The 26,566-nt window shown below is 42.3% G+C and overlaps 1 protein-coding gene across 1 annotated transcript; it reads left to right on the top strand.

The window, feature by feature from the left end:
- Nucleotides 1–258: 258 nt before the first annotated feature.
- LOC106539150 (dipeptidase 2) lies at nt 259–25,568 on the top strand. The gene is made up of 11 exons (XM_087728686.1): nt 259–565; nt 8,338–8,629; nt 11,345–11,471; nt 12,820–12,949; nt 15,001–15,148; nt 17,049–17,118; nt 18,707–18,883; nt 20,065–20,152; nt 21,679–21,754; nt 24,112–24,247; nt 25,029–25,568. Exons 2-11 carry the CDS (start codon nt 8,511–8,513, stop codon nt 25,209–25,211), a joined length of 1,254 nt encoding a protein of 417 aa, XP_087584812.1. The 5' UTR covers nt 259–565; nt 8,338–8,510; the 3' UTR covers nt 25,212–25,568.
- The last annotated feature ends 998 nt before the right edge of the window (nt 25,569–26,566 follow it).

Here is a 26,566-nt window from a genome sequence, read left to right on the forward strand (position 1 = left end):
TCCCTCCTAATCACCGTCCCATCATCTGTCCTCATGATCACATGCTGATCCTTCAGAAACAGACGTGCCTTCAACTTGCATTATGCGTCATAGTGTTGCGGACAAGGAATACTGCTGTTTGGTAAGATTCAACGCACGAGCTTTTCCCCTTCCACAAATAAGGGAAGGGAAATTATGCATTTTGTGGGAGGTGGTGGCGGTAACCATACATTAATCCTTCAGAGGATCTGGAGTTTAGCCACTATTGAGACACGCCAGAAAGAAAGAGAAGGCTATATGAACCACATCCTAAAATTTCTGTACTGTAGACAGATATAATAACAAATGAAGCCTAAAGCCAAACAATGGGTTCGTTTTGAAAGAAGTCCTCTGTCTTTGGGTGATGGAAAATGGAAGTGGTCAGAAAGTAGATCAGGTTAGACTTCTGGATAACTTATTGAAAATCTTAAGGATCTGCATTTTGATTATATAGACATATTTTAATGGTAGGGTAGGATTTCAGAAAGGGGACAGCATTTCCCATTCACTGATCTGTGTTGTGAAGAGGAAACGGGATCATCTGAAGGTAGGGTCTATGCTTAATTATGCTGTGTTGATGTATCTGTCTTGGAGAAACTGATGACTACTCCGCAGGTCATCGTTTTAGAATGTTGGATTAACATATTAACCGAGTTGGAAGGGACCTTATGGGTCATCTAATCTAACCCCCCCCCCCCGCTCAAGCAGGAGACCCTACACCATTTCTGACAAATGGCAGTCCAATTTCTTCTTGAAAGTCTCAAGTGATGAAGCGCCCACAACTTCCAAAGGCAACTTCTGTTTCCATGGGTTGATTGTTCTCACTGTCAGGAAATTCCTCCTTATTTCCAGGTTGAATCTCTCTTTGTCCAGTTTCCATCTGTTATTCTTTGTCTGGCCTTCAGGTGCTTTGGAGAATAGCTTGACCCCCTTCTCTCTGTGGCAGCCCCTCAAATATTGGAACCCTTCTATCCTGTCTCCCCTGGTCCTTCTCTTCACTAGACTAGCCATACCTAGTTCCTGGAACCGTTCTTCATAAGTTTTAGTCTTCAGTCCCCTAATCATCCTGGTTGTTCTTCTCTGCACTCTTTCTAGAGTCTCAACATCTTTTTTATAGTGTAGTGACCAAAACTGGATGCAGTGTTCTAGGTGTGGTCTTACTAAGGCTTTATAGAGTGGTATTAGTATCTCCCTGGATCTGATTGTATCCTTCTGTTAATGCAGTTTAGGATTGCGTGGGGGTTTTTTGGCTGCCGCTGCACACAACAAGCTCATGTTTAGCCTGTTGTCCACTAAGACTCCAAGATCCCTCTCAGAGTCACTGCTATTAAGCCTGGTTTCACCCAGTTTATATGTGTCCTTTTGGTTTTTCTTGCCTGTGTAAGACTTTACTTTTCTCTGCATTGAATTTCATTTTGTTAGAAATGGTAGAATTTCATGGTAGGAAGGATCCAAATCTAATAGAACAAGCACTATCAAAAGTAAGGGCAGATGATTTCAGGGGTGAGAACTGAGGAGAAGAAAGCCTCTTTAGGACACTCCTCAATCTTTGATATCCATTTTGCAGTATGAAATATAATACTGAAGAGCTGTTTGTTTATATTAATATTTATATTATAACAAACATATATTTGTTTTCATAGATTTTCACAGGTGTAGGTATGCTGGTCTTGTTATATTAGGGTCTTTTCCCATGTAAGATTGAGATTGTCTTGGCAATGTTTCGGCGAGGTCTCACTCACCATCTTCAGGCTGGGTTTTGGGCTTAAAGCGTGGTCGGAGCTGCCGTCTTTCTAAAAATCTTGGTGGGGGTGTGTGGAGTGCTGGCTTTGTTTCAGTAGGTGGAATGATTGGTTGTGTGGTTGTATAATGATTGGTAGATTGGTGCTGATTGGTGCTGGCTGTGTGTCCTTTGTTGTTTCGTATTGTAACCGCCTGGGTAGTGGGTGGGGCTTGTTTGTTGACTAGGGCCAGTTTCCAGATGTCTGGTAGGCACATAGATAGATAGATAGATAGATAGATAGATAGATAGATAGATAGATAGATAGATAGATACATACATACATACATACATACATACATACATACATACATACATACATACATACATTCTTCGGAGAGAGTGAATTGGGAGCCCTAAGCATAGAATGACTTTTCCCAGGAAATCTTGGTTTCTCAATTTAGGAGAACCCCCAAATTCCAGGAGTGGGATTTGGAGGGTTCTCCAAACTGCACAGAATCTTAGATAGAGGTTCTCCTAAACCACAGGAGCTCATCCTTGAATATTTCATGCACAGGACCTGCCCACTCCAGTTCTGTAAGTGGGGGGAAATGTCACGAAATTTCAAGCGACAGCAATGTGATTCCACGAATTTGACACCTGTGCACCTTAGGCAGAGCAGATGATAATTCTTATTTCATATTCTAAGACAGGAAATGGAAGGCAGTCATAAAAAAAAAGATGTCTGAAGGAACAAGCCAGAAGAATTTCATTCAAGATTGAGAACATATAGCTGGAGGTTTCCAGCTCGTAGCACAGTGCTACAGGAATAGAAACTGCTGGAAACTTCTGTCATAGGCACCTCCAACAATTCCTATTAAGGATGGTCTTATTTTTTTTGCTGGTGACCTATAACCCTGATGAATTATTGGCCTGTTTTGCCTTTTAAGGAAGTTCCTTTAAATTCCACAAACATTTATGTTATAACATGTACCACAGTGGTGGGTTTCAAAAATTTTTGGAATCTCTTCTGTAGGTGCGGCCTGCTTTCCGGGTCCACTGGTGGAACCTCTTCTAACTGGTTTGGTAGATTTGACAAACCAGTTCTACCGAACTGATGCGAGCCGGTAGGAACCCACCTCTGATGTACTATATGTTAAAAGTATGACAAGAATCCTGTGTGTATTTGATGCCTCAGATTGACATAACTATGGTAGCTCCTTTTGGGTTTTCCCGTGACCCGTCAAAAGCGCGGACGACAAAAGCGCGATTGACAAAATCGCGCCTTTGACGTCATCACAGCGCGACGAAAAAGATCGAAAAATTCAAATAAAAATTAATAAAAATTAAATTAAAGCAAGCCGATTCACATAAAGGTAAGGGTTAGGTTTAGGGTTAGGGTTAGGGTTAGGTTAAGGGTTAGGGTTAGCTTTAGAGCGTTAGCGTTAGCGTTAGCGTTAGGGTTAGGTTAAGGGTTAGCGTTACGTTTTTCGTTACTTTAACGGTTAGGTTTAGGGTTAGGTTTAGGGTTAGGTTAAGGGTTAGGGTTAGGGTTAGGTTTAGGGTTAGGTTTGGGGGGCTTAGGGTAAGGTTTTCGCTTTATTTTTACATTTTTCGAACTTTTTCGTCGCGCTGTGATGACGTCACAGCGCGCTTTTGTCGACCGCGATTTTGTCCTACGCGCTTTTGTGGTGGAACCGGGGTTTCCAGGTTTTCCATTAACAGAAACTGAGCAAAGATAGAAAAATATCTCCAATATATGCCTTTTTGCCACAGTTTTATGCACAGGTACTTACATTTTATATATACACAAAATAATATTTAATCTAAAAATTCATTAACCAAAATTAATAAGAGACCACTTCATTCTAAAAATACAAACTAAAAAATACCTTATATTTTATACGTATCAGCAGCCCCTGCTTTACCAAAAAAATTACTTGTCTAATATAATCAGTTCCACATATTATTGTAAAATATCACAAACATCTCTGCAATAGCAACACATATTGCTGGATCCTTTCATTAATAGAAAACAAGTGCCTTTCCCAAAAAATAAATCTCATATCCCAAAGAGATGCCTAAGTAAATCCTAAATTGCATTAACAGAGGTATACAATCGAGATCAAGGAGCTACTAACACCACTCTATAAAGCCCTAGTAAGACCACACTGCATCCAGTTTTGGTCCTCAGACTATAAAAAAGATGTTGAGACTCTAGAAAAAGTGCAGAGGAGAGAAGACTAAAACATATGAAAAATGGTTGCAGGAACTGGGCATGGCTAGTCTGGTGAAGAGAAGGACCAGGGGAGACGTGATAGCAATCTTCCAATATTTGAGGGGCTGCAACAGAGAGGAAGTTATCAAGCTATTTTCCAAAGCACCTGAAGACCGGACAAGGAATAATGGATGGAAACTGACCAAGGAGTGATTCAACCTAGAAATAAGGAGGAACCTTCTGACTGTGAGAACGATCAACCAGTGGAACAGAAGCTGCCTTCGGAAGTTGTGGGAGCTCCATCATTTGAGACTTTCAAGAAGAGATTGGACTGCCATTTGTTAGAAATGGTGTAGGGTCTCCTGCTTGAGTTGGATTAGATGACCTATAAGGTCCCTTCCAACTCTGTTAATCTGTTTTACATTTGCAGCCTTTGTAAAATGCACAACAGAAAGTTCTGCAAAGGGTGTTGTTACTCTTAAAAGATTAACACATTTATCAAAGTGCAGCTTTCCACAGTATTTCACATGATGTTTATGCCATTATCCTATATATTTCCCTCTTTAAACATCTAAAAGAGGTACATGGTTCCCATTCACAGAGTTATTTTTATGCACGTCTCAACTTCCAGGCTCCTCATCTTTGTTGTGTTTGCAATACAATCTTCTGTTCAAGAAATTTGTTTCAGAGGAATGTTGTGTAATGTGCTTTCAAGGAACTGTAGCAGCTTTCTCCACTCTGGTGCCCTTCAGCTGTTTGTTGACAATTATGGGAAGTGTAATCTCAAATACAACTGGAGGACAGATTGAAAACAGCTGAGATACAGGATAATGAATATGAGAGACTCAGTTGGAACTTAAAATTCTGCAGAAGAAATACGGTCCAGAAAATCCTCTAGAACAGAAGTGTCAAACTCCTCTAGAACAGAAGGGTCACATCATTTGACCTCGGAGGGCTGGATGTGTGTGTCAGAGGTGGTATTCAGTAGGTTCTGGTCAGTTCTGGAGAATCGGTAGCGGAAATTTTGAGTAGTTTGGAGAACCAATAAATACCATCTCTGGCTGGCCCCGCCTCATCTATTCTCTGCCTCCCAAGTCCCAACTGATCGGGAGGGAATGGGGATTTTGCAGTATCCTTCCTCTGCCATGCCCACCAAGCCACACACCCCAAGCCATGCCCCCAGAACCAGTAGTAAAGATTTTTGAATCCCACCACTGGTGTGTGTGTGTGTGTAGCTGGGGGTGAGGCCATGTTGAGTGTGGCCAGGATTGGGTGTGGCATAGTAGGCATGACACAGGACTTGTGTTGGGGGCATTGTGGTGACCAAGTGGTGGCAGGACTTACCTGAGACCCACATCCCTCTCATTATAATCTCCTTCCTTCCTTCCTTCCTTCCTTCCTTCCTTCCTTCCTTCCTTCCTTCCTTCCTTCCTTCCTTCCATCTTTCCTTCCTTCCTTCCTTAATCCCTCCCTCCCTTCCTTCCTTTCCTCTTCCTTCTCCTTTCCTCTTCCTTCCCCTCTTTCCTTGTTTTTTCTTCTTTGTTCTCTTCCCATCTTTTCCTTTCTCTTTCCCCTTTCCCTTTCTCCTTTCCTGCCCCCTCTTGGATGCTCACATGCAAAAGGGGAAACGTTTCTCCTTTTGTTTGGCTTTTAGTTTGTTTTGGTAACCTTCTGCCAGCGAAAATGGAGCGTGTGGGGGGGGGGGCGCCTTTTGCTGGCAAATGCACCACAGGTTGGTGTTTTGTTGTTTCTAGGCTGGCCCCATGGGCCAGATCTAAGCATCTCATGGGCCGGATCCAGCCCACAATCCCTGCTCTAGAAGAAATGATTAAGATATCTTTTCTCTGCCCAATCGCCTTCCCTCAACATCCTTCCAAGGAAATCCATATTTAATGGCACGACAAAATGATTTAAACACACCCACCTGCCCCCACATTTCCTTTTATAGATTTTAGTCGTGCTGCATAATCTGTTTTTCTTAACTATTTTTGTTGCCTGCATATTTGCATTTTCCATTACATCTAGCTAGCACTGTAGGATGTTAACCCTTAAGGCAGTGTTTCTCAACCTTGGCAACTTGAAGATGTCTGGACTTCAACTCCCAGAATTCGCTGGCTGGGGAATTCTGGGAATTGAAGTCCAGACATCTTCAAGTGGCCAAGGTTGAGAAACACTGCCTTAGGGGTTCTAAAGTGGCTTCAGATCCTTACTTTTGCCTTTTTTTTCTTAATCTGAGCTTTCTACTAATACATATCCTCTGAATCCATTGAAGAAAGCCGCCCATTTTTGGCTCCTCTAATACAATCAGTTCCGCATGTTATTGTAAAATATTGCAAACATCTCTGCTATAGTAACGCATATTGCCGCAACCTTTGATGGATAGAAAGCAAGTGCCTTTTCCCAAAAATAAACCACATGTCCCAAATAGATGCCAAAGTAAATGTGACATTTGCAGCCTTTGTAAAAAGCACAACAGAATGTTGTGCAAACGGTGTTGTGACTCTTACAAGACAAACACATTTATCCAGGGGTGGCCTTCAAAATTTTTAGCAAGGGGTTCTCTGTCCGATTCCTGGCTGGGCGTGGCTATGGTGGGCATGACCTAATCAGCCTCCTGCACCATTTTTGCCCTACCCAGCAGTAGTGGGTTACTAACTGGTTTACTACCAGTTCACTCATGCTCGTGTGCACGCTCACCAGTCACACGATTGTGTACATACACAGAGCCTCCCACCACCACCACTGATGGTTCAGCTGAACCGGGCCGAACTGGGAGCAACCCACCTCTGCTCCCCAGGCTCTGGAGGCTTTCTTCGAGTCTCCGGGAGGGTGAAAACGGCCTTCCCAGGCTCTGAGGCCCTCTGGAGGCCAAAAACAAGCCTGAACCTCCGGTGGGCCAATTTTCCGCCCTCTCCAAGCCTCTGCACATGCCCTGTACTTACCTGTATCCAAAATGGGCCACATGGGGACTCCTGGGAGGGGCGAGGTTGGTGGACAGGACGGGGTGGGGCCAGCCAGGAGTGGGATTTAGGAGTTCTCCGAACTGCACAGAATCTTAGCTAGAGGTTTTCCAGAACCCTTGCAAACCTCCAGCAACCCAACCTGCATTTATCACAGTGCAGTTTTTCATGAGCCAATATCCACAGAATTTCAACTGATGTTTATGCCGTGACATTTAACTAGCATTCTGAGATGTTAGCCCTTAAGGGTTGTAAGGTGTTTTTAGATTCTTACTTTTGCATTTTTTTCTTAGTCCAGCTTTTTACAAATATATATCCTCTGAATCCATTGAAGAAATCCTCGCATTTTTGCTTCCCAGCAGAATTCACTCCAGCTAGGGAAGGTCTGGTTTGCTTCCAAAAAGCAAATTTTCACAAGGGTTCTTAGTCTTGTGAACTTTCAGATGCAGGCAGTCCTCGCCTTACGACCCACAACTGAGCCCCAAATTTATGTTGCTAAGCAAAACAGTTGTTAACTTGAGTTTTGCTCCATTTAAGACCTTTCGTGCCACTGTTGTTACGTGAATCACTGCAGTTATTAAGGTAGTAGTACGGTTGTTAAGTGAATCTGGCTTCCCCCATTGACTTTGCTGATCAGAAGGTCGCAAAAGTGAATCACATGACCCCGGGACACCGCAACCGTCATAAATGTGAATCAGTTGCAAAGCCTCCAAATTTTGATCACGTTATACCAAGGGTGATAGTTGTTAAGTGTGAAAAATGCTCACTTTGAATGGTCACTAAATGAACTCTTGTATGTCAAGGACTACTTGTGTGTGGATTTTGAAGCCTAGAACACTCAGCAATAGCGTGGTTGGGAATTTCTGAGGTGGAGATCTTAATATGATGAAAGAAAAGTTATTTTTGATACTGCAAATGGAGGAAAAGCTTCGCTTTCTTTCTTTCTTTTTAAGATGAAAGAACATTTCATTTGCCAGCAAATGCTTTTTTTAGCCCTGATCTTTAGACACATTTGTGCATGGAAGGGAGGATGCGTGGGTTTGGAATATATATATATATATGAAAACAAATTTCCTAGGCTCGACCAATCCTGGTGTGGATTGTATTCAAACTTAAGTGTCCTTCCTTGACATTTTGATGAGTCTGGTGCCGATGTGGCTTGTTTGTTGTAAATATTAGGGCTGCCCAGACAAAAATCTGGCCAATGGTAAAAAAAAAAAAAATATTCTGGCAAAGTTGCAGGAAAACGTGGGTGTGCATTTTCTGTGTGGGAGAGATTCCCAGAAGTTTTTATGTAATGTTATTCTGGATCTGAGCTCTCTGTGTTGAAAAGCCTGAGAGAAGCGTATATTGTGTCCTTTTAACGCATCACGAGATTGTCCCCACTAATTCCTCTTCTCTTTTTCTTCCCTTGTCCGCAGCAGGCCAACTGAGTGAAGATTTTCAGAGATTGATCACTTCTTTTCGCTGGGTTTGAAACCCTTTGCCTGAAGAACTTGGAAGGAAACAGCGTGCTCCGTTTTTTATCCAAGAAAATATATATATATATTTGGAGGCATCTCATTTAGCTTGTGGACTTCCTTGGGACCCAGTGATGGTGATGCTTCTGGGGCTACTCTTTCTGTTTGTGGACATTTTGGAATCCACAGCTACGGAGGAATCCTTAAGAAGTGAAGTTCTTGAACTCATGGCGGCATCTCGGCTAATCGATGGGTATGTGGATTTCCTTCCTTGCAGACACATAACAGCAAAGCCACGATTTGTACCAGAATCATAGTCTGATAAAATGGGATAAAATGGCGCTGTAGCTCAGCGGTTAAGACGCTGGGCTTGTCAGCTGGAAAGCTGGCAGTCTAGGTTCGAGACCCGTGTGCCATTTGACGGGGTGAGCTCCTGTTCCGTGCCCCTGCTCCTGCTCGCCTAGCAGCTCAGAAGCATGCAAATGCGAGTAGATTAATAGGTACCACTCCAGTGGGAAGGTAACCGTGCTCCATGATGCCATGCTAGCCATAACGCCATGGAAATGTCTTCAAACAGCCATTGGATCAATGGCCTTGAAACAGAGATGAGAACAGTGCCTAATGATTGGCATATTCTGATAACTTTCTATTTGTTTTCTCTCTTTGTGTCTTTGTGTCAGTGTTGAGCAAGTAGTAAGTAAATAGTAACTCCTCATGATGTCTAGGGAAGTCCTAGAATGTTCTTGGCAGCTTTTTCGGAAGGGGATTGCCTCCTTCCTAGGGCTGAGAGAGAGGGACTGACCCAAGATTATTCCTTTGGCTATACTAAATTCACTTTCTTTAATACTTGGCTTTATACTGATGGCTACACATGTCAAAAGGGACACGGTGGTTTAGTGGCTAAGCCACTGAGCTTATCAATCAGAAAGGTCTACGGTTCGGTGGTTTGAATTCCTAACGCCGCATAACGGAGTAAGCTCCTGTTACATGTCCCAGCTTCTGCCAACCTAGCAGTTCGAAAGCACGTAAAAATCCAAGAAGAAAAATAGGGACCACATTTGGTGCGAAGGTAACAGCATTCTGTGTGCCTTCAGTGTTTAGTCATGCCGGCCACATGACCATGGAGACGTCTTCGGACAATGCTGGCTCTTTGGCTTTGAAACGGAGATGAGCACTGCCCCCCCTAGAGTCAGGAACTACTAGCACATATGTGTGAGGGGAACCTTTACCTTTACACATGTCAATCAGTTTACACAGGGTGGTACAATGGCAGTAATTGTATTGAGAGCCAGTTTGGAGTAGTGGGGAAGATATCAAGCCAAAATTGGGGGGGGGGGGTGTCTGTGAGTTTGAGTCAAGCCTTAGACACAAAGCCAACTGGCTGGCCTTGTATCAATCACTTTCTCTCAGAGTGGTGTCCTTGACTTTTCTATAATCAAGCCTCAAGCATCACAGAACACTTCCAAGTGATTTTGATCATGTTCATTTCTTGTCCTAGAATAGAATAGAAGAAGAATAGAGTAGAATTAGAATAGAATAGGAATGGGAATAGAATAGAATAGGAATAGGAATAGAATCAAATTAGAATTAGAATTATTAATAGAATAGAATAAGAATATAGTAGAATTATAATAGAATAGAATAGGAATAGGAATAGAGTAGAATTAGAATTAGAATTAGTATTTAGGAATAGAATGGAATGGAATGGAATGGAATGGAATGGAATAGAACAGAACAGAACAGAACAGAATTCTTTATTGGCCAAGTGTGATGGGACACACAAGGAATTTGTCTTTGGTGCCTATGCTCTCAGTGTATATAAAAAGACAAGATACATTCATCAAGAATCATAAGGTAGAACAATTAATGATAGTCATAGGGTACAAATAAGCAATCAGTAAACAAGCAATATCAATATAAATCATAAGGATACAAGCAATAAAGCTACAGTCCTGCAGTCATAAGTAGGAGGAGATGGGTGATAGGAACAATGAGAAGACTAATAGTAATAGTAATGCAGCCTTGGTGGATAGTTTGACACTAGTGAGGGAATTAGATATTGTTGGAAGCTGGTAAGGGTAATACTCGAGTTGCAACCACAATTGAACCCAAAATTTATGTTGCTCAGAAACATAAATCAAAATTTACAGTTGCTAAGTGAGCTTTGCCCCATTTTACGACCTTTCTTGCTATGATTGTTAAGGGGAACACATTAGTTGTTAAGTGAGTCACATGGTTGTTAACTGAATCTGGCTTCCCCATTTACTTGGCTCATCAGAAAGTCACAAAACGGGATCACAGGACCCAGGGACATTGCAATTGTCATATATATGAATCAGTTATTAAATGTCTGAATTTTGATCATGTGACCATGGGGATACTGCAACAGTCATAAGTGTGAAAGCGCCATTGTAACTTCAAGTGGTCACTAAACAAATGTTGAGGATTACATGTATGGTGCTAGCAGTAGTAAGAATCAGAAGTGACTCTTCAATGTTTAAAGGTAAAGATTCCCCTCACACATATGTGCTAGTTGTTTCCGACTCAAGGGAGCAGTGCTCATCTCCATTTCAAAGCCAAAGAGCCAGCGCTGTCTGAAGACGTCTCCGTGGTCATGTGGCCAGCATGACTAAATGCCAAAGGCTCATGGAACACTTCCCACCAAAGATGGTTCCTATTTTCCTACTTGAAGTTTTACATGCTTTCAAACTTCTAAGTTGCATTATGCAGCGCTAGGGATTCAAACTGCCGAACTGCCAACCTTTCTGATCAACAAGCTCAGCATCTTAGCCACTGAGCCACCATGTCCCTCTTCAATGTTTAGGAAGAGGAAAATGTCCAGCTTGCAGCCCTTTCAAGGAACCATTTCTTGTAGTAGATTAAATTTTCATGTGCCCAAAAAATATATAGCCCATCAATCCAAGATCAGCCTTTAGGGAAGGTGACAATTCTCTGTTTTACCTTTCAGACACAATGATCTGCCCTTGAAATTAAGATGGTTTCACCACAACAAGCTCAGCACAATTGACTTGAAGACACTCGGCGGTACCAACACCAACATTGAGAAACTCCAGGCTGGCCATGTTGGGGTGCAGGTAAGCGCTACCTGAGTTTCAAGCTAAGGTAAGGGCTAAGAAGTAGATACATACCAGAATGGAGCTTGGGCAGCGTTGGAAGAAATATCCATATGGTTCAATTCCAAGCTGAGGAAAAGACACTAGAAACATTGAGGCTTTGGAAAGATGGTTTAATGATGAAGCAGAACCACTAAGCACATGGTTCTCTGGTGCAGCTGAACACAAGGAGTTGAGTGTGTATGTGTGGGGTGTATTTATACCTTCTCTTGGGCTTTGCACTTGAGCTTCTTGTTCCTGTGCAAAAACATGTATTCTATTGGCTGTTGTCAGACTCTCATAGGGCCATGTAGGGATCATGTTTGTCTGAGCTAGTTTGGTTGAAGTTTGCTGGGTGATGCAATGGCGATTGTGCCATGTGGTGAGCTCTGCTGCTTAAATGGGTTAATCCAAGGGTGAAATGCTATTGGTTCAGACCGGTTCGCCCAAACCAGTAATAAAAAATGCTAACGGTTCGGGCAATCCGGTAGCTCCAACGATCAGCTGTGCAACAATCAACTGTGTTGTGCAATTAGAAATCACACGGCACAGCTGATTGTTGCACAGCTGATCATCAAAACTACTGGTTCGTTCTAACTGGTAGCATTTTTTTAATGTTCTGACAATCAGCTGTGCCACGTGATTTATATTCTCTAAAAAACAGGAAATCCTGCTTCTGAGCAAATCTAAATCATGTGACACAGCTGTTTCCTCCCCCCTCACTGTTCCACTTACCTTTTCAGACTCAGAAAAGGATTCTTAATCCTCTTTTTTTCAGGGCTGCGCAGTAGTGCCTGTGGTGCACGTCCGTGCAAAGCATGTGTTTGACGTGTGAAGCGAACCGGTAGCAAAGTGAACCGGTAGCAAACGTCAGAGCATTTCACCCCTTGGTTAATCCTATTATGTCCTGGAGGGTCATGTCTTAATCCCATCACCCTGCTGAAGGTCTTTCATCTTGTAGACAGGCTGGCTCAGTCTTTCTTAAGGGGTACCAAATAACTGCTGGGGGCAGGGAGCTGCTTTCTATCTTTAAAACATGTTTCTTCTTTTATCATCCCGGGGAATATAATATTCTGCCCTTTGAATATTTCTCAAACTATTTCATTCTTCTAGTAGAGGGGTGGGTGCTAACTTCCTACATCCGCATTGGTGAAAAAAACATGGTGTTTCACATGACACAAAGAAGCAAAGTATTGAATTGATAAAAGCAGTTGCTATCTTTATTTTACTGGTTTATTCGATTTTTTTTACCCTGCCTTTATTATTTTTATAAATAACTCAAGCTGGCAAACATAGTTTATACTCATTCTTGTTTTCTAAATCTTCCCAGTTTTGGTCAGTCTATGTTCTCTGTGGCGCACAGAACAAAGACGCTGTGCGTTTGACACTAGAACAAATCGATGTAGTCAAACGGATGTGTGACGACTATGAAGAACTGGAACTGCTGACATCTTCGGAGGGTAAATTTGGTTTCCTGTGTTCAGAGAAAGAAATCCTAGACAGAAATATAAGGGATAAGAAACCTGCATTCTTTTCCCGTTTTCATGAAAAACAACATAATTGACCTAACAGCATAAGAATGCAATTGTTTGTAAACTCAAGAATATGTAGCAAACTCATTCTTTTGCAATCCCTTTAGTTAATCATTAAAATATTTACCCGGGGGGGGGGGGGAGTATCGCTAGGCTCGGAGGAGTATCAAAGGAAAACTTTAGAACAGGACAGGCACTAAAAACCTCCCAGTAGGTGGGAAGATGGAACATACACAGCCAAAAATTATAGCATACAATTTTTCATTTGGAGGAGATTAACTTTATCTCCTTAATTTCAAAGGTGTAAAGATTTGCAAAAATCTGCAACCCAAGGCTGGAGATACATATATTGTCTTCAACGATGGGTTGTTTGCTTCTTCTTTAAGAGGAAAAATTGTGGGGTAGAAATCATAATAACCTTTAGTTATTGTGACCATAAGGGATGCAGTGGCTCAGTGGCTAAGACGCTGAGCTCGTCACTCAGAAAGGTCGGCAATTCAGCGGTTCGAATCCCTAGCACCACATAATGGAGTGAGCTCCCGTTACTTGCCTCAGCTTCTGCCAAGGTAGCAGTTCGAAAGCATGTAAAAAATGCAAGTAGAAAAATAAGGACCACCTTTTGTGGGAAGGTAACAGTGCTCCGTGTGCCTTGGATGTTTAGTCATGCCAGCCACATGACCACAGAGACGACTTTGGACAGCGCTGGCCCTTCGGCTTAGAAACGGAGATGAATACTGCCCCCTAGAGCCGGAAATGACTAGCATGCATGTGCGGGATAACCTTTACCTTTACCTATTGTGACCATGAAGCATACTGGATGGATTTATTCATCTGAGATAGAATGCAGACTGTTGAGAAAGTTAACCAGAAGGAGAAGCAACTTACAGTTAGTCCCTGACTCATGGTGATAATTGGAACTGGAATTTCCATCGCTAAAAGATGCAGTTGTAAAATATAAATGTGGGGGGTAATCACATGACTGTGGAGATATCAGAACAGCCAAAAGTCTAAGAACTGATCATAACCAGCAAAACCAGAAGTCCACAACTCTTAAAGCTGCCAACATTAGTCACTCCTGGTTTAGAGGCTGTTTTACAGGCAGTCCTCGATGTACGACCACAATTGAGTCTAAAATTTCTGTTGCTAAGTGAGTTTTGCCCCATTTTACGAACTTTCTCACTACATTTAGTAAGCAAATCAATGCAGTGGTTAAATTATAAGTGAATCTAGCTTCCTCCATTGACTTTGCTTATCAGAAGGTTGCAAAAGAGGATCACAAGACTCCAGGACATTGCAACCGTCATAAATAGGGACCAGTTGCCATGCATCTGAATTGTGATCAATCACCATGGAGATTCAGTGTCATTGTAATTTTGAACTGTTGTAAGCCAAGGGCCACCTGTATAAAACCTGGCACAACACTTTCAGCATATGTGTAGCCCGATAAGTATTGATGGGAACATAAGGCTGGATAAGCAGATATTCATCACCTCTTTCAATACATCACATGGATACGAAGTATGAGTTGAGGCTCTCCATATCTACCCAAAATTCCTACCCTCCATGTAGTACCCTAGTCCAGTTACAAATATCTTGGGTGACCATTATTCCATGCTGTTGGTGAAGACCACATAGTTGTATTATGGATGAACAGGAAGTAGTGTCCGACCAGAAGTTCAGATTTTGGAAACAGATCTCAACCTTTACCTATGCAAGGGGGATCTCCATCAAAACGTTGCCATCTTGAATGCTTTTGTTGAGAACTCCAGTTGGCCGTGCCCTTTCCCAAGATCCAGGAAGTCCTTGACTTATGGCCATTTGCTCAGTGACCATTTGAAGTTATGATGGCACTGAATCCCCATGGTTGAAGTCCACGAGTCTTAAAGTTGTCAAAGTTGGTCACACCTGCTCTAAACCATATGTGTCCTCTGAGGATCTGCCTTTTAAAGTAGAATGCTCTCTTTCTGTTTCGACTCCAGGCATTGAGAGTCTTCGCCCTGAGAAGATAGGATGCTTGATCGGCATTGAAGGCGGTCATTCCATGGACAGCAGTCTGGCCACCTTGAGGATGTTCTATGATCTGGGCGCCCGGTACATGACTTTGACGCATGTGTGCAACACTCCCTGGTAATCCACGGATAAAAATGTTCTTTCGGAGATGGATTGTTATGACATCACCACTGTTATTTTGAATGAGGGGTGTCAAACTCAATTTCATTGAGGGCCATATCAGGGTTGTGTTTGACCTTGGAGGCCAGGATGGGTGTGGCCAGCTTGATGTCACTCGTGTCTGGGCATCTGTGGTGGCCCGAGAGCTCTGCCAGCAAAAATGGGTTCCCAAAATTGGAGGGTTCCTGCCAGTTCGGACTGGTTCAGATGAACCAGTAGTAACTTGGCAGCCTGGGTTGCTGGAACCAGCAGTGACCCAGGCCTGTCATGCTCCCAAACTGGATCTCCCTTTTGTTTTTTGTTTCTGTGCATGCGCAGAGCAATTTTCGTTGTACTGCACATATGCAGTACAACGAACCAGCAGTAGTGGCTGCCATAACCCACCACTGGCTCCCAAGCTCTGTTTTCAGCCATGATGGCCTCCTACTGCCCTCTGCCAGTGAAGACGGAGCTCCATTTTCACTGGCAGAGACACCTTGCTGTTTCTAGGGCGACCCTGTGGGCCAGATGTAAGCACCCTGCGGGCAAGATTTGACCCCTGCAGGCATTGTGTTGGACACCCTTGCTTTAAATAATATAGTGTTTCTATGGTTTAAGAAAATGAATTGCAGGACGTCCCCGACTTAAAACCATTTGTTTTGTGATCATTTGAAGTTACAACAGCATTAAAAATATGATGTATGGCCAGTTCTCACACTTACAAACCAGAGGTGGTATTCAGCCGGCAAACCAGACTTTTCCTAGCTGGAGTGAATTCTGCTGGGGAGCCAAAAATGGCAGGATTTTTCAATGGATTCAGATGATATGTATTTGTAGAAAGCTAGATTAAGAAAAAAATGCAAAAGTAAGAATTTGAAACCACCTTGCAACCAGAAGTGGGTATTCAGCAGGTTCTGACCAATTCTGGAGAACTGGTAGTGGAAATTTTGAGTAGTTTGGAGAACCAGTAAATACCACCTCTGGCTGGCCCCACCCCCATCTATTCTCTGCCTCCTGAATCCCAGCTGACGGGGAGGAAATGGAGATTTTACAGTATCCTTCCCCTGCCATACCCACCAAGGCATGCCCACCAAGCCACGCCCATAGAACTGGTAGTAAAAAAAACTTGAATCCCATCACTGTTACGAGCGTCGTAACATCCTCACAATCACACGATCAAAATTTGCGTACTTGGCAACCGGTATATATCAACAATGATGGCAGTATCCCCAGGGTCATTTGATGATGATTTGGGACTTTCCCAGTTGGCTTTCGACAAGTAAAGCATGGTAGAGGGAAATGGGAGGGTTTTTTTTTTTTTTTAAAGTGAAATATAAAATGTGAAAAATAAACCATGTAAATAATGGGGGAAGTTGGATTATCTTAATGACTTGGTGATTCACTTATCAACTCCAGTGATTTGTGGCAAAAAAAAGTAGTAAAATCAGGTGCAATCATATTTTAGATAAATTAAATGGATGAAGTCTGGAGTTTATTGGAGGAAGGGTTACATAAATAAGAATATGATTAATAAATAAATTGTGACTGTTTTACATGTACTGTATATTTTTAAAATACTGTTAAAATTCCTGTATACTGTTACATGTTCCAGAATACTGTTAAGATTCAGAGCTGAAGAAGTTTCTTGGATGAGAAGCTAAATATCTTCAAAGAGAAACCAGAAAGTCCAGTTGCCTCTTGAAAAAGCACCTTTGGGACAACCATGACCTGGATGACCGAGAATCTCCATAGATGTTAAAATTTGACCTGTTTAAACTTTGAAATATTTTCATGACGCTTGTACAACCTTTGATTTGAATACCTTTCAACCTTTCACCTTTCACTTGAATAAAAGTCCTTATTTTTTGTTTATTTTTAGGGCAGAAACTTCAACGAAAGGCAGAAATAATTTCTATCCTGATGTTAAAGGCTTGACTCCTTTCGGCATCGTAAGAGAAAGTTTTAAGTGTAACTTAACAAGTGACTTGAATTGATATTGTCCCTCTGACGTCCCTCTTACATAAGGGAGATCTGGGAATTAATCTACAAGGGTATCTTGATGAGAATCCACCATAACCAGTATTTAATTATAATGAAGATCATGGTGGTACATGCATCAAGTTGTTGACTCTTAGAGAGTACATAAATAGATCTCCACGAAAATCTGTCTATAACCTGGTCTTCAAGACTTCCAACAGTGCATCTATCACCACATTACTGCCAATTGTCCTCTTCTCCTCTTTTCTTCCATCTATGCCAGTATCAAAGCCTTCTCCAAAGAGTCAGGTCTTGGCATAATAGGTCTGAAATAAGCCTTGACTATTTCACATATGTGAGCCTGGTCATATGTGCCTCAAGTGATGGTCCATTGTTTGATGGTCCATTGGAGAATTGGGGAATTCTGGGAGTTGAAGTCCGCAGGTCTTAAAGTTGCCAAGGTTGGACACTCCTGCTTTGAAGAATTCTTCCTATTAAATAAAAGTCTCCTTGGAAAGATTGCATAGCCTGAAAGGTAAGTTATAAATAATTTTAATTTAGAAATAAATACATTCTTAAGGTATCGGTTGCATTGTTACCTGAAAGTAATAACAGAGTGCCCATTCCATTCCATTTATATCTAGGAAACATTTTTATTCTTCTCTCTAACCAAAATATCTCATTAATATGAAGCAGTTCCTATCCTCAGGCTTGCAATTTATTTCATTGATATTTGAAGAAACATTAAGCCCAATCTTCTATTGAGTTGAGTTAAAGATAGATTCTTCCTTCTCTCTGACATCTTTCTTCTTCCATTCTTTTTACCAATTCTTCTTCCAATTTCTTCCACATCCCTTAGCAACCATTATCCTAATTCAGTCTTTCCCACCCTTCTAGCCTCCAGAAATATTCCTTCAGCATTTCTTCTTGTAGAAGATCTGCGCATGGGCAGAACATGCCAATCTTGACCCTCTTGATTGGACATCCCAACAAGAAAATGGAAGACGACTTGAATTGGAGATGTGTTGTCTTTTGGATCTTTGGCCTGCCACACTTTTTATTATTCTACTATGCATTTTCTATTGTGGGAAATTGGTGGGGGGAGGGATTGAATGGAGTTAAATGCTATGTAGCCATAACAAAATTCTTTGTAGGAAGCCAAGGTCATCCTTTGTCTTTGCACCTCTGCACCTGGCCAGAACTGAATGGGTGAAACGGCCACCATGGCAGTGGAGGATTGGACCATGTGATGGACCTGTGGGTGTGTGGGCAAGATATTGAACTTTCAACTAGGTGGGAAAAACAGGGAAGCCTTCAGATTCGGGTTTTCCTAGATGTGCCAACATGACTCTCTTAATAAATTGGAACTTTGAGCAATACTTTGCCTCAAACTTTGAATTAATTTTGGATGCTATTTCTAACCCTAACATTGTTTGGAAGAAAACTTTGAACAGCACGAACATTTTATTGTGATTTTTGGGAGGATGGTCAGGATCCCAGCTTTGGGTGAGAGAGTGTCTCTGTGTCACTGTACCACAATATTTACTGTATTTTCTCTAGGAAGTGGTGAAGGAGATGAATCGCCTGGGGATGATGGTAGACCTATCGCACACCTCTCAAGAGACAGCAAAAACTGTTCTTAGGGTCTCCAGAGCACCTGTCATTTTCAGCCATTCTTCTGCTAACTCTGTCTGCCACCATGCCAGGAATGTTCCAGATGACATTCTCCTACAGCTTGTGAGTCTTGTTTTCCAGATCATGCACGAAAGGAAAGGATCCCTCAACCAGAGACCCTTTTAAAGTCCTGGATTTCCAATATTCCTGGTCACCTAAGTTGCATATTGTCAAACAAAACATTGGGTTATGTGAGAATAATCCCTAGAGAATAACCCTTTTGGTGTGAAATTACGAAGAGACAGCTGAATAATAATAAAGAGCCATTTATTATCTTTTGCAAAAGGGACCTCCATACTCATTAAGGCAGAGCAAAGGTGGACATCTTCCATAGAAATACATGATAGTTATATACATTTTCAGAAGCTCAGCCTTGTTACTGCCCACTCATCCTATTGGCTAAATTCTGGTTATGTAAGGGTCCTCTTCCTGTAACTTCCATCCAATCATTTCCAGTAATCTCTAACCCTTTTGATGTATTCTCCATCCTGTTTGACAGCTACTACTATAGTCAGCATTGTTACTTTTAGCGTGACTACAGACAGCCTAACCTGCCAGCTATTGTTAACCAGGTTGTGCGAAACAAACTTGTTATTGTAACTACCGGGAACATTCTTATGTAATGTCTTACTTAATATTCCAATGCAGTGTCTTAGGTCACCTGGAGGCTAAACATGGCATTATCACTGCTCTATCTTTTACAGGGATAATTCTCACTTCTCACAGGTTACAAACCACTTGATCTGCCTAATTTCAGATAATGCCAGAGGTTGATGTAAGACCGAAAGGCATTCCTGGAAATGATGGCTGATGGAAGACCAGGGGTCTCCAAACTTGGCAACTTCAAGACTTCTGGAACTTCCTAGAATTCTCCACCCTGTTAGAATTGAAGTCCACAAGTCTTAAAGTTGCCAACTTGGGGAAGACCCTTATAGTAGAGAGAAGTGGTTTGCTTTGCAACGTATAACTTCTCTGATGCGTTGGGTCAGGGACCTTGATAGGCATCAAGAGAGGCTTCCATGGTAGGTGAAACCCATTCCAGATATCTTCCCTTGACATGGACGTACTTTTATTTCCCCTTAGCAAGTTTCCTGAAAAACAACCCAGCTATTTTCAAAGACTTTCCAGACACTTGCTATATTTGTACCCCACGTGCGGCAAAACAATTTTTGGGAATCAAATCTAAGGCATTGCACAGTCTCAGAATTGGATATTTGATTTATTTAATCTTTCCCTTGTTTTAGAAAGAGAACCGTGGAATTATAATGGTGACGTTCCCTATGAAGTTTTTGGCTTGTGGAAGTAAGACAGTTACCATTGCAACTGTTGCAGGTTTGCAAACATTGTGCTGTTTCTATATACAGGTAGTCCTTGACTTACAACTGTTCATTTAGCAACTGTTCCAAGTTACAAGGGCACTGAAAAAAAGTGACTTACAGTTCTAATCTAGGCTTCCTGATACAGTAAAAAGCACATGCTTGGTCCCAAAAACTCTCTTTTTATTTCAGAGGCTGTGAATTAGTTTCATTCACAACTTGTAATGAGTCCCAAATAGTTGTAAAGAGTCCTACAGTAGGCTGCCAAAGTCTTTCGGGATAAGGCTGATAAGCACCTACCTTTATCTTCCTTGAAACGCTGCCAAAGACTTAATTGGCAAGGCCACATGGACCAAAGAGTCAAAATAGAGCTTCAGAAGGTAAACTGACCAGCATGCACCAAGTTGCTTCCTGCAAAGGCTCACATGACTTTGCTCCTCCTTTATGTCCTATGGCAGGGGCCAATACTTACTCCTGAGTCGTCCCTTTTGTCTTAACTGTTCTTGCCTTCTGGCAGCTTTGCGCATGTGTGCACTGGGAACAGGGGGAGCCTAATCCTCTGCCTTGCTGACGTCCGACTCTGAAGGCTTTGGGGACAGCACATAACTCCCAGATGGCCCTGGCCCCCTCTCTGCCTCTGATGCAGAGCCCTTGTCCAAGCCTTCCCCAGACTCCAGGACTGGCCCATGTTTCTCCCCACCCTCCTCCCTGTCTGACTCTGCTGTCAGCTCCGCAGACCGCCAGCACCCCACAACACTTACAACCGGTCCATGCACCTAACACCATTGCAGCATCTCCAAAGTTACATGATCACCATTTGCAACCTTCCCAGCTGGTTTCTGACAAGTAAAGTCAACGTGGGAACTTGGATAAAGCATTCTCATGTGCAAAGACTTAGAACCATTTGTGTAGGTTGCAACAGAAACGATTTATTGACGCCTAGACACAAGAATCTAGTAAATAATAGTCAGCACTAAATTGGCACTAGATTTGTATTTGCATTTATTAATTTGTCAAACATGTACAAGATAGCAGATATAAATATAAACATGGATATAAACGAAAGAAATGAATACAAATAGATGGGGACAGTAGGACAGGGACGGTAGGCACGCTGGTGCACTTATGCACACCCCCTTTATGGACCTCTTAGGAATGCGGTGAGGTCCACAGTAGACAGTTTGAGGTTGAAGCTGTGTGGGGTTTGAGGATGTAACATGGAGTCAGATAGAGCATTCCAGGTGTTGACCACTCTGTTGCTGAAGTCATATTTTCTGTGCTCAAATTTGGAGTGGTTTACCTTGAGTTTGCATCGATTGTCTGCCCGAGTATTATTAAGTATTATGAAGATTAAGGCCAATGGAATTCAAGACGGATTGGACTGTTGTTTGTGCCAATATAAGGAGTCTAAACTGATGACATGTTTTACTCCACCCTCCAACTCTGCCTGCTCCTCGCACAGAAGCATTTCCCCTTTGTCCATGCTGTGTTCTGATGTTATCTCTTCTTCTTCTTTTTTTCCTTGGAAAAAAAAAATTCCAGATCACTTTGACCACATAAAGAAAATTGCAGGTTCATCTTCAATAGGAATTGGTGGTGACTATGATGGAGAAACTCGGTTAGTAAGTGGATACAGTACTGTTTGGTGATGTGCAAAACATTTCCCTTTCAAGTTATTAGGGCTTGAAATGTACTTCATATTCAATCATTTGAGAAGTGCTTTGAACTCAAAATAATTCCATTTTCTGAGTCCCAAAGACCTCAAGCAACATTTGAACCAACCCAATTCAAAAGCAAAACCATTTTTTTTAAAGGGAAACGGAACATTTTATATTCAAAATGAGTCACCTTTGAACTTTTTGGCACTTTGTTGTGTGTGTGTTCTTTAGGCTCCAGATGTATGGAAACCTTAAAGAAGTGCTCCAAACTGCCACGTTTAGCATTTAATATGTTTAGTTTGATAATTATACTAACTGGTTCTCCAGAACCTGTCAGAACTGGCTGAATAGCACTTCTGTAACAGAGGTGGGTTGCTGCTGGTTCAGCCCAGATTGGCCAAACTGGTAATAGTGGCGGTGGGAGGCTCCACCCACCTGCCCGGATGCTCCCGCGCATGCAGAACCGGTAATAAAAAAATTTAGCAACCCACCTCTGCTCTGCACTGTATGTATATAAACAGGGAACAAAGCCTACACAAGCATTGATGATACCTGGTTGGGTAATGAAATGTTTGTAAGCAAACAACTAAACACAGAGATCGCCAAGGACTCCAAAGTTATTTAAAAATGTTACTCTTACTTCCTTTGCTTGCTTTAACCATTTGCTAAAGCATTTCTCCAGTTGCAGCTACTTATGTTGTAACATCAGGCTTCAAAGTAGATGAGTGTGCTTGGTTTTAGCCTGACAAGGATGAGTGGCATGCTCCTTGTTTTAGGAAGCCCATGCTCTCTGGCCTCTTCCTCATCCTTCTGAGCCTGTGGGTCACCTGGCATTGGCTGTTTGGCCTAGTGGTCTATCCCAATTTCTCATAGGCTGTGCAGCTGGGAAAATGTTTCCACCCAGCAGGCAAAGAATAAAGAGCAGTCAATCTAAGTTACAAAATTCCAGAGGATAGAAGAGAACTTTCATTCTGTTATCAGTGTTTCTCAACCTTGAGGTTGAGAAACACTGTGTTAGTTGGTTCTTTTGGCACTTAGTTGTCCTGTTGAGCAGGTAGGTAGCAATAGCTCTTAGACTTATATATCACTGCACAGTACTTTACAACCCTCTGGAAGTGGTTTACAGAGTCAGCATATTGTCCCCCACCCAACAAACTGAGTCCTCATTTTACCGACCTCGGAAGGATGGAAGGCTGAGTCAGCCTTGAGCTGGTGAGAATCAAACTGCCAAACTGCTGGCAACCAGCAGTCAGCAGAAATAGCCTGCAACAACTGCATTCTTAAATCAAATAGCAAGCTTTGTGGTAAAAGCTGGCACCCTTCTTGAATAAACAATGAGTAATAGCTAAGCAGAACTGCACACGTATGACAATCAACTATTGACTGTGGCATTCTTTGTCCTGTCACCCATCTCAAATTAAAATTCACCCACTACTACTTTTGCTCTATATATTTTCTATCTGGGACAGCATATTTTGTCCATTCCCTCCACAGGGTAGATATGGACAGCAGGTTAGTTACAGCATTGCTACAACTCTTTTCAGAAAAATCATTAAATGAATGGTAGTTTTATGGTGTGAGAATGTTCTGCAGATGTTTAAATATGTGTGAGTAAGTAAGTAAGTAAGTAAGATCTTTATTACGGTCAAAGACCAGCAATATACATTTGTCTTTACACTATATTAAAAATACTAACATTAAAATATAATTAAAAGTATTGACATTAAAAGTGGATAATAACATTATGGTCCAAAGACTGTTAAAGGTATGTCCAGATAATTGGTACAAGGTGGTACTATACTGTAGCCAATTTTTTTCTTATGGACATTGCAGCAGCACAGAACTTTGCCACTGCATACGTGGTAACCGGGTTAGTGTCCTGGGGGAGAAAGCCTAGATAAACATTGTCTGCCCTCCCTGGCAATCTCTCTAATAAGGGGAGAATATATGCAGACCTACAAGCTCTGTGTAGCTCGCAGTGTAATAGTACATGTGAATTATCTTCCACTTCTCCTTTACAAATATGTGTGAAAATAACCTTGCTCTACCCAGAAGGGACCCTTTGTATTTATCCTAGCATCAAAAATCATTTAGATCAGATGGGAAAAAAAGTCACAAGGTACAACTGGATAAAATTATTGGAATTGTCCAGTTCCTTAAAAAAAATAATACATTTATAGAATGCTTGAGAGTCTCTCATGAACAGCCATTTTACTAGAAGCAAAAGCTGACAATGAATTTTCTTACTTCCTAATCTGGCTGTGGTTTTGCTAAGAAATAGACATTTAGTTTGTGCCGCTCATGTCTTGACTGACAGATTTCCTACGGGACTGGAAGATGTTTCAAAATATCCAGACTTAATTGAAGAACTGCTGAGGAGAGGCTGGTCCAAGGATGAACTCCGAGGCATTCTGAGGGGGAACTTACTTCGTGTTTTCAAAGAAGTAGAAAATGTAAGCGCTTCTGGTTCGAGGACATTTGATTCTTAGCTTTGCTCCTTAGCAATATTAATTCCTGATGGCAGACACCCCGATAGATCTTGGCGCCCACAGTGACAATCTTAAATTGTCGGTGGACATCATAAAATGCTGCTTCTCTTGGTTGAAGGATGGTAATGAGCTTGATGTTTGACGAACTAGAGCCCTGATGGCAAACCTATGGCCACAGGTGGCAAGCAAGGCTCTCTCTGTGGGCACGCCAACAGTCACAACAGCGCAGCTCCACTGTGCATTTGTGTGCACCTCCCAGTGGCCAGCTGATCTTCGGGTCTCTGCTTCGCATGCGCGGGACGCATGCGGGGGATGTGTGTGCACATGTGCGTGGGGTGCTTGCATTGCATTTGGGGGGTTTGAGCACATGTGTGCATGCATGCCGCCCCATGCCATTTTGGGCCTGGAAGACCTCTCGCACCACCTTGGAAGCCAAAACGGGATGTGGGAGGGGCACAAGGTGCCTCCGTGCCTCATTTTGGGCCTGGAAGGCCTCCTTCCCCAACCTGGAAGCCAAAACAGGGTGAAGGGGGCAGGGCGCATGCCCGGAGGGTGCTTGCATTGCATTTTGGAGTTTCACGCACACACTTTGCCCACTCAGCACCAAAAAGGCTAGCCATCACTGGCCTAGAGTGGCCCCAAAGAGGGAGGTGGGTGGTACACAAACACAATAATTACGATTTCAGATGTTTGTATTTGTTGCGAAGGGATTTGTGAGTTTGGCCTTAACTCTGAACTTCCCTAGGTGAAGAAGAGCATGCAAGAGAAGGCAAGCGAAGTGGAAATCCCACTTGAACAGGTGGCTCACAACTGTCGCCTAGAGCTGAGGCCTCCAACTTCATCAAGGAACAATTCCTGCAGTCTGATTCGCATGGGGCTACTGGAAATCTTCGTCTTTACTCTAGGAATGTACATGATGCTACCCTGATGTTGATTCCGGCCACAGTGCCAAGAGCTGCTTCTTCCCAAGTTAAGACAGATACGAAGAACAACACTATTTATTGCCACTAATTCTGAGACCGTCAACGCTCCTGCTTCATTTGCACAAAACAGTAAAATAATGACCCAAAAGTGCTTTCTCTGCACAACTGGACTTTCTTGGGTTTTTTTCTCCTTCAAAATGTTTCACTTCTCATCCAAGAAGCTTCTTCAGTTCATGGATGAGAAGCGAAATGTTTTCAAGGAAGCCGAGATGGCGCAGTGGTTAGAGTGCAGTACTGCAGGCTACTTCTGCTGCCTGCCGGCTGCCTGCAATTCAGCAGTTCAAATCTCACCAGGCTCAAGGTTGACTCAGCCTTCCATCCTTCCGAGGGGGGTAGAATGAGGACTCAGATTGTTGGGGGCAATAGGCTGGCTCTGTAAACTGCTTAGAGAGGGCTGTAAAAGCACTATGAAGTGGTATATAAGTCTAAGTGGTATTGCTAAGTGCTAAAAAGACCAAGGAAGTCCAGTTGCCTTTTGGAAAAGCACTGATGGGACATCCATGACCTCGATGACTGAGAATCTCCATAGATGTTCGATAAAAGCATGAGAAGATTTGGGGGTACCAAAGGAAGACCTGCTCTAACAGATTCTTATTTTCCATACACATCATCTGGGTACATGCATACTTACATGCTCAGCTCAGAATGAAATCCTGTCACATTCACGATGATATTTAATTCCAGTTAAATTCTGTGGGACTTCCTCCAAGTTGTTTCTTCAAGTAAATACGAATGGATTAGTATTGTGAATTTCTTTTTTTCTTTTTGTTAATCCATGTGATGGCATAGGGATCTGATGGCAAATGAGACCATTTGCCTGACAAGGGGGTGACAAGGGGAGACAGGATAGCAGTCTTCCAATATTTGAATGGCTGCCACAGAGAGGAAGGAGTTAAACTATTTTCCAAAGCACCTGAAGACCAGACAAGGAATAATGGATGGAAACATAACAGGGAGAGATTCAACCTTGAAATAAGGAGGAATTTTCTGACAGTGAGAATAATCAACTAGTGGAACAGAAGTTCCCTTCGGAAGTTGTGGGAGCTTCATCCTTGAGATTAGACTGGCATCTGTCAAAAATGGTGTATGGTGTCCTGCTTGAGTTAGGGGTTGGACTAGATAACCTATAAGATCCCTTCCAACTCTGTTAATCTATTAATCTGTTAAACAATGGAAATAAGAAACAATTCAGGATTTCCAAACTGACAGCAGTGCTCTGCTAAATCCTGGGGAAGATAACATTTTTTAGAGCTCATTCAGGCTGTTTAACAAGGACTTTTTTTGGCATTTCAAATCTTTA

The sequence above is a fragment of the Thamnophis sirtalis genome, unplaced genomic scaffold, assembly GCF_051295495.1.
Source record: "Thamnophis sirtalis isolate CommonGarterSnake01/CBP01778 unplaced genomic scaffold, rThaSir2_p1.2 scaffold_14, whole genome shotgun sequence".
NCBI lineage: Eukaryota > Metazoa > Chordata > Lepidosauria > Squamata > Natricidae > Thamnophis > Thamnophis sirtalis.

Excerpts from the sequence above, each read along its gene's own strand:
- LOC106539150 (XM_087728686.1), top strand. The coding sequence starts at position 8,511 with ATGGTGATGCTTCTGGGGCTACTCTTTCTGTTTGTGGACATTTTGGAA. Across the intron at positions 17,119-18,706 it reads GCTTGACTCCTTTCGGCATC|GAAGTGGTGAAGGAGATGAA; the intron begins GTAAGAGAAAGT and ends TATTTTCTCTAG. Across the intron at positions 20,153-21,678 it reads TACCATTGCAACTGTTGCAG|ATCACTTTGACCACATAAAG; the intron begins GTTTGCAAACAT and ends AAAAAATTCCAG.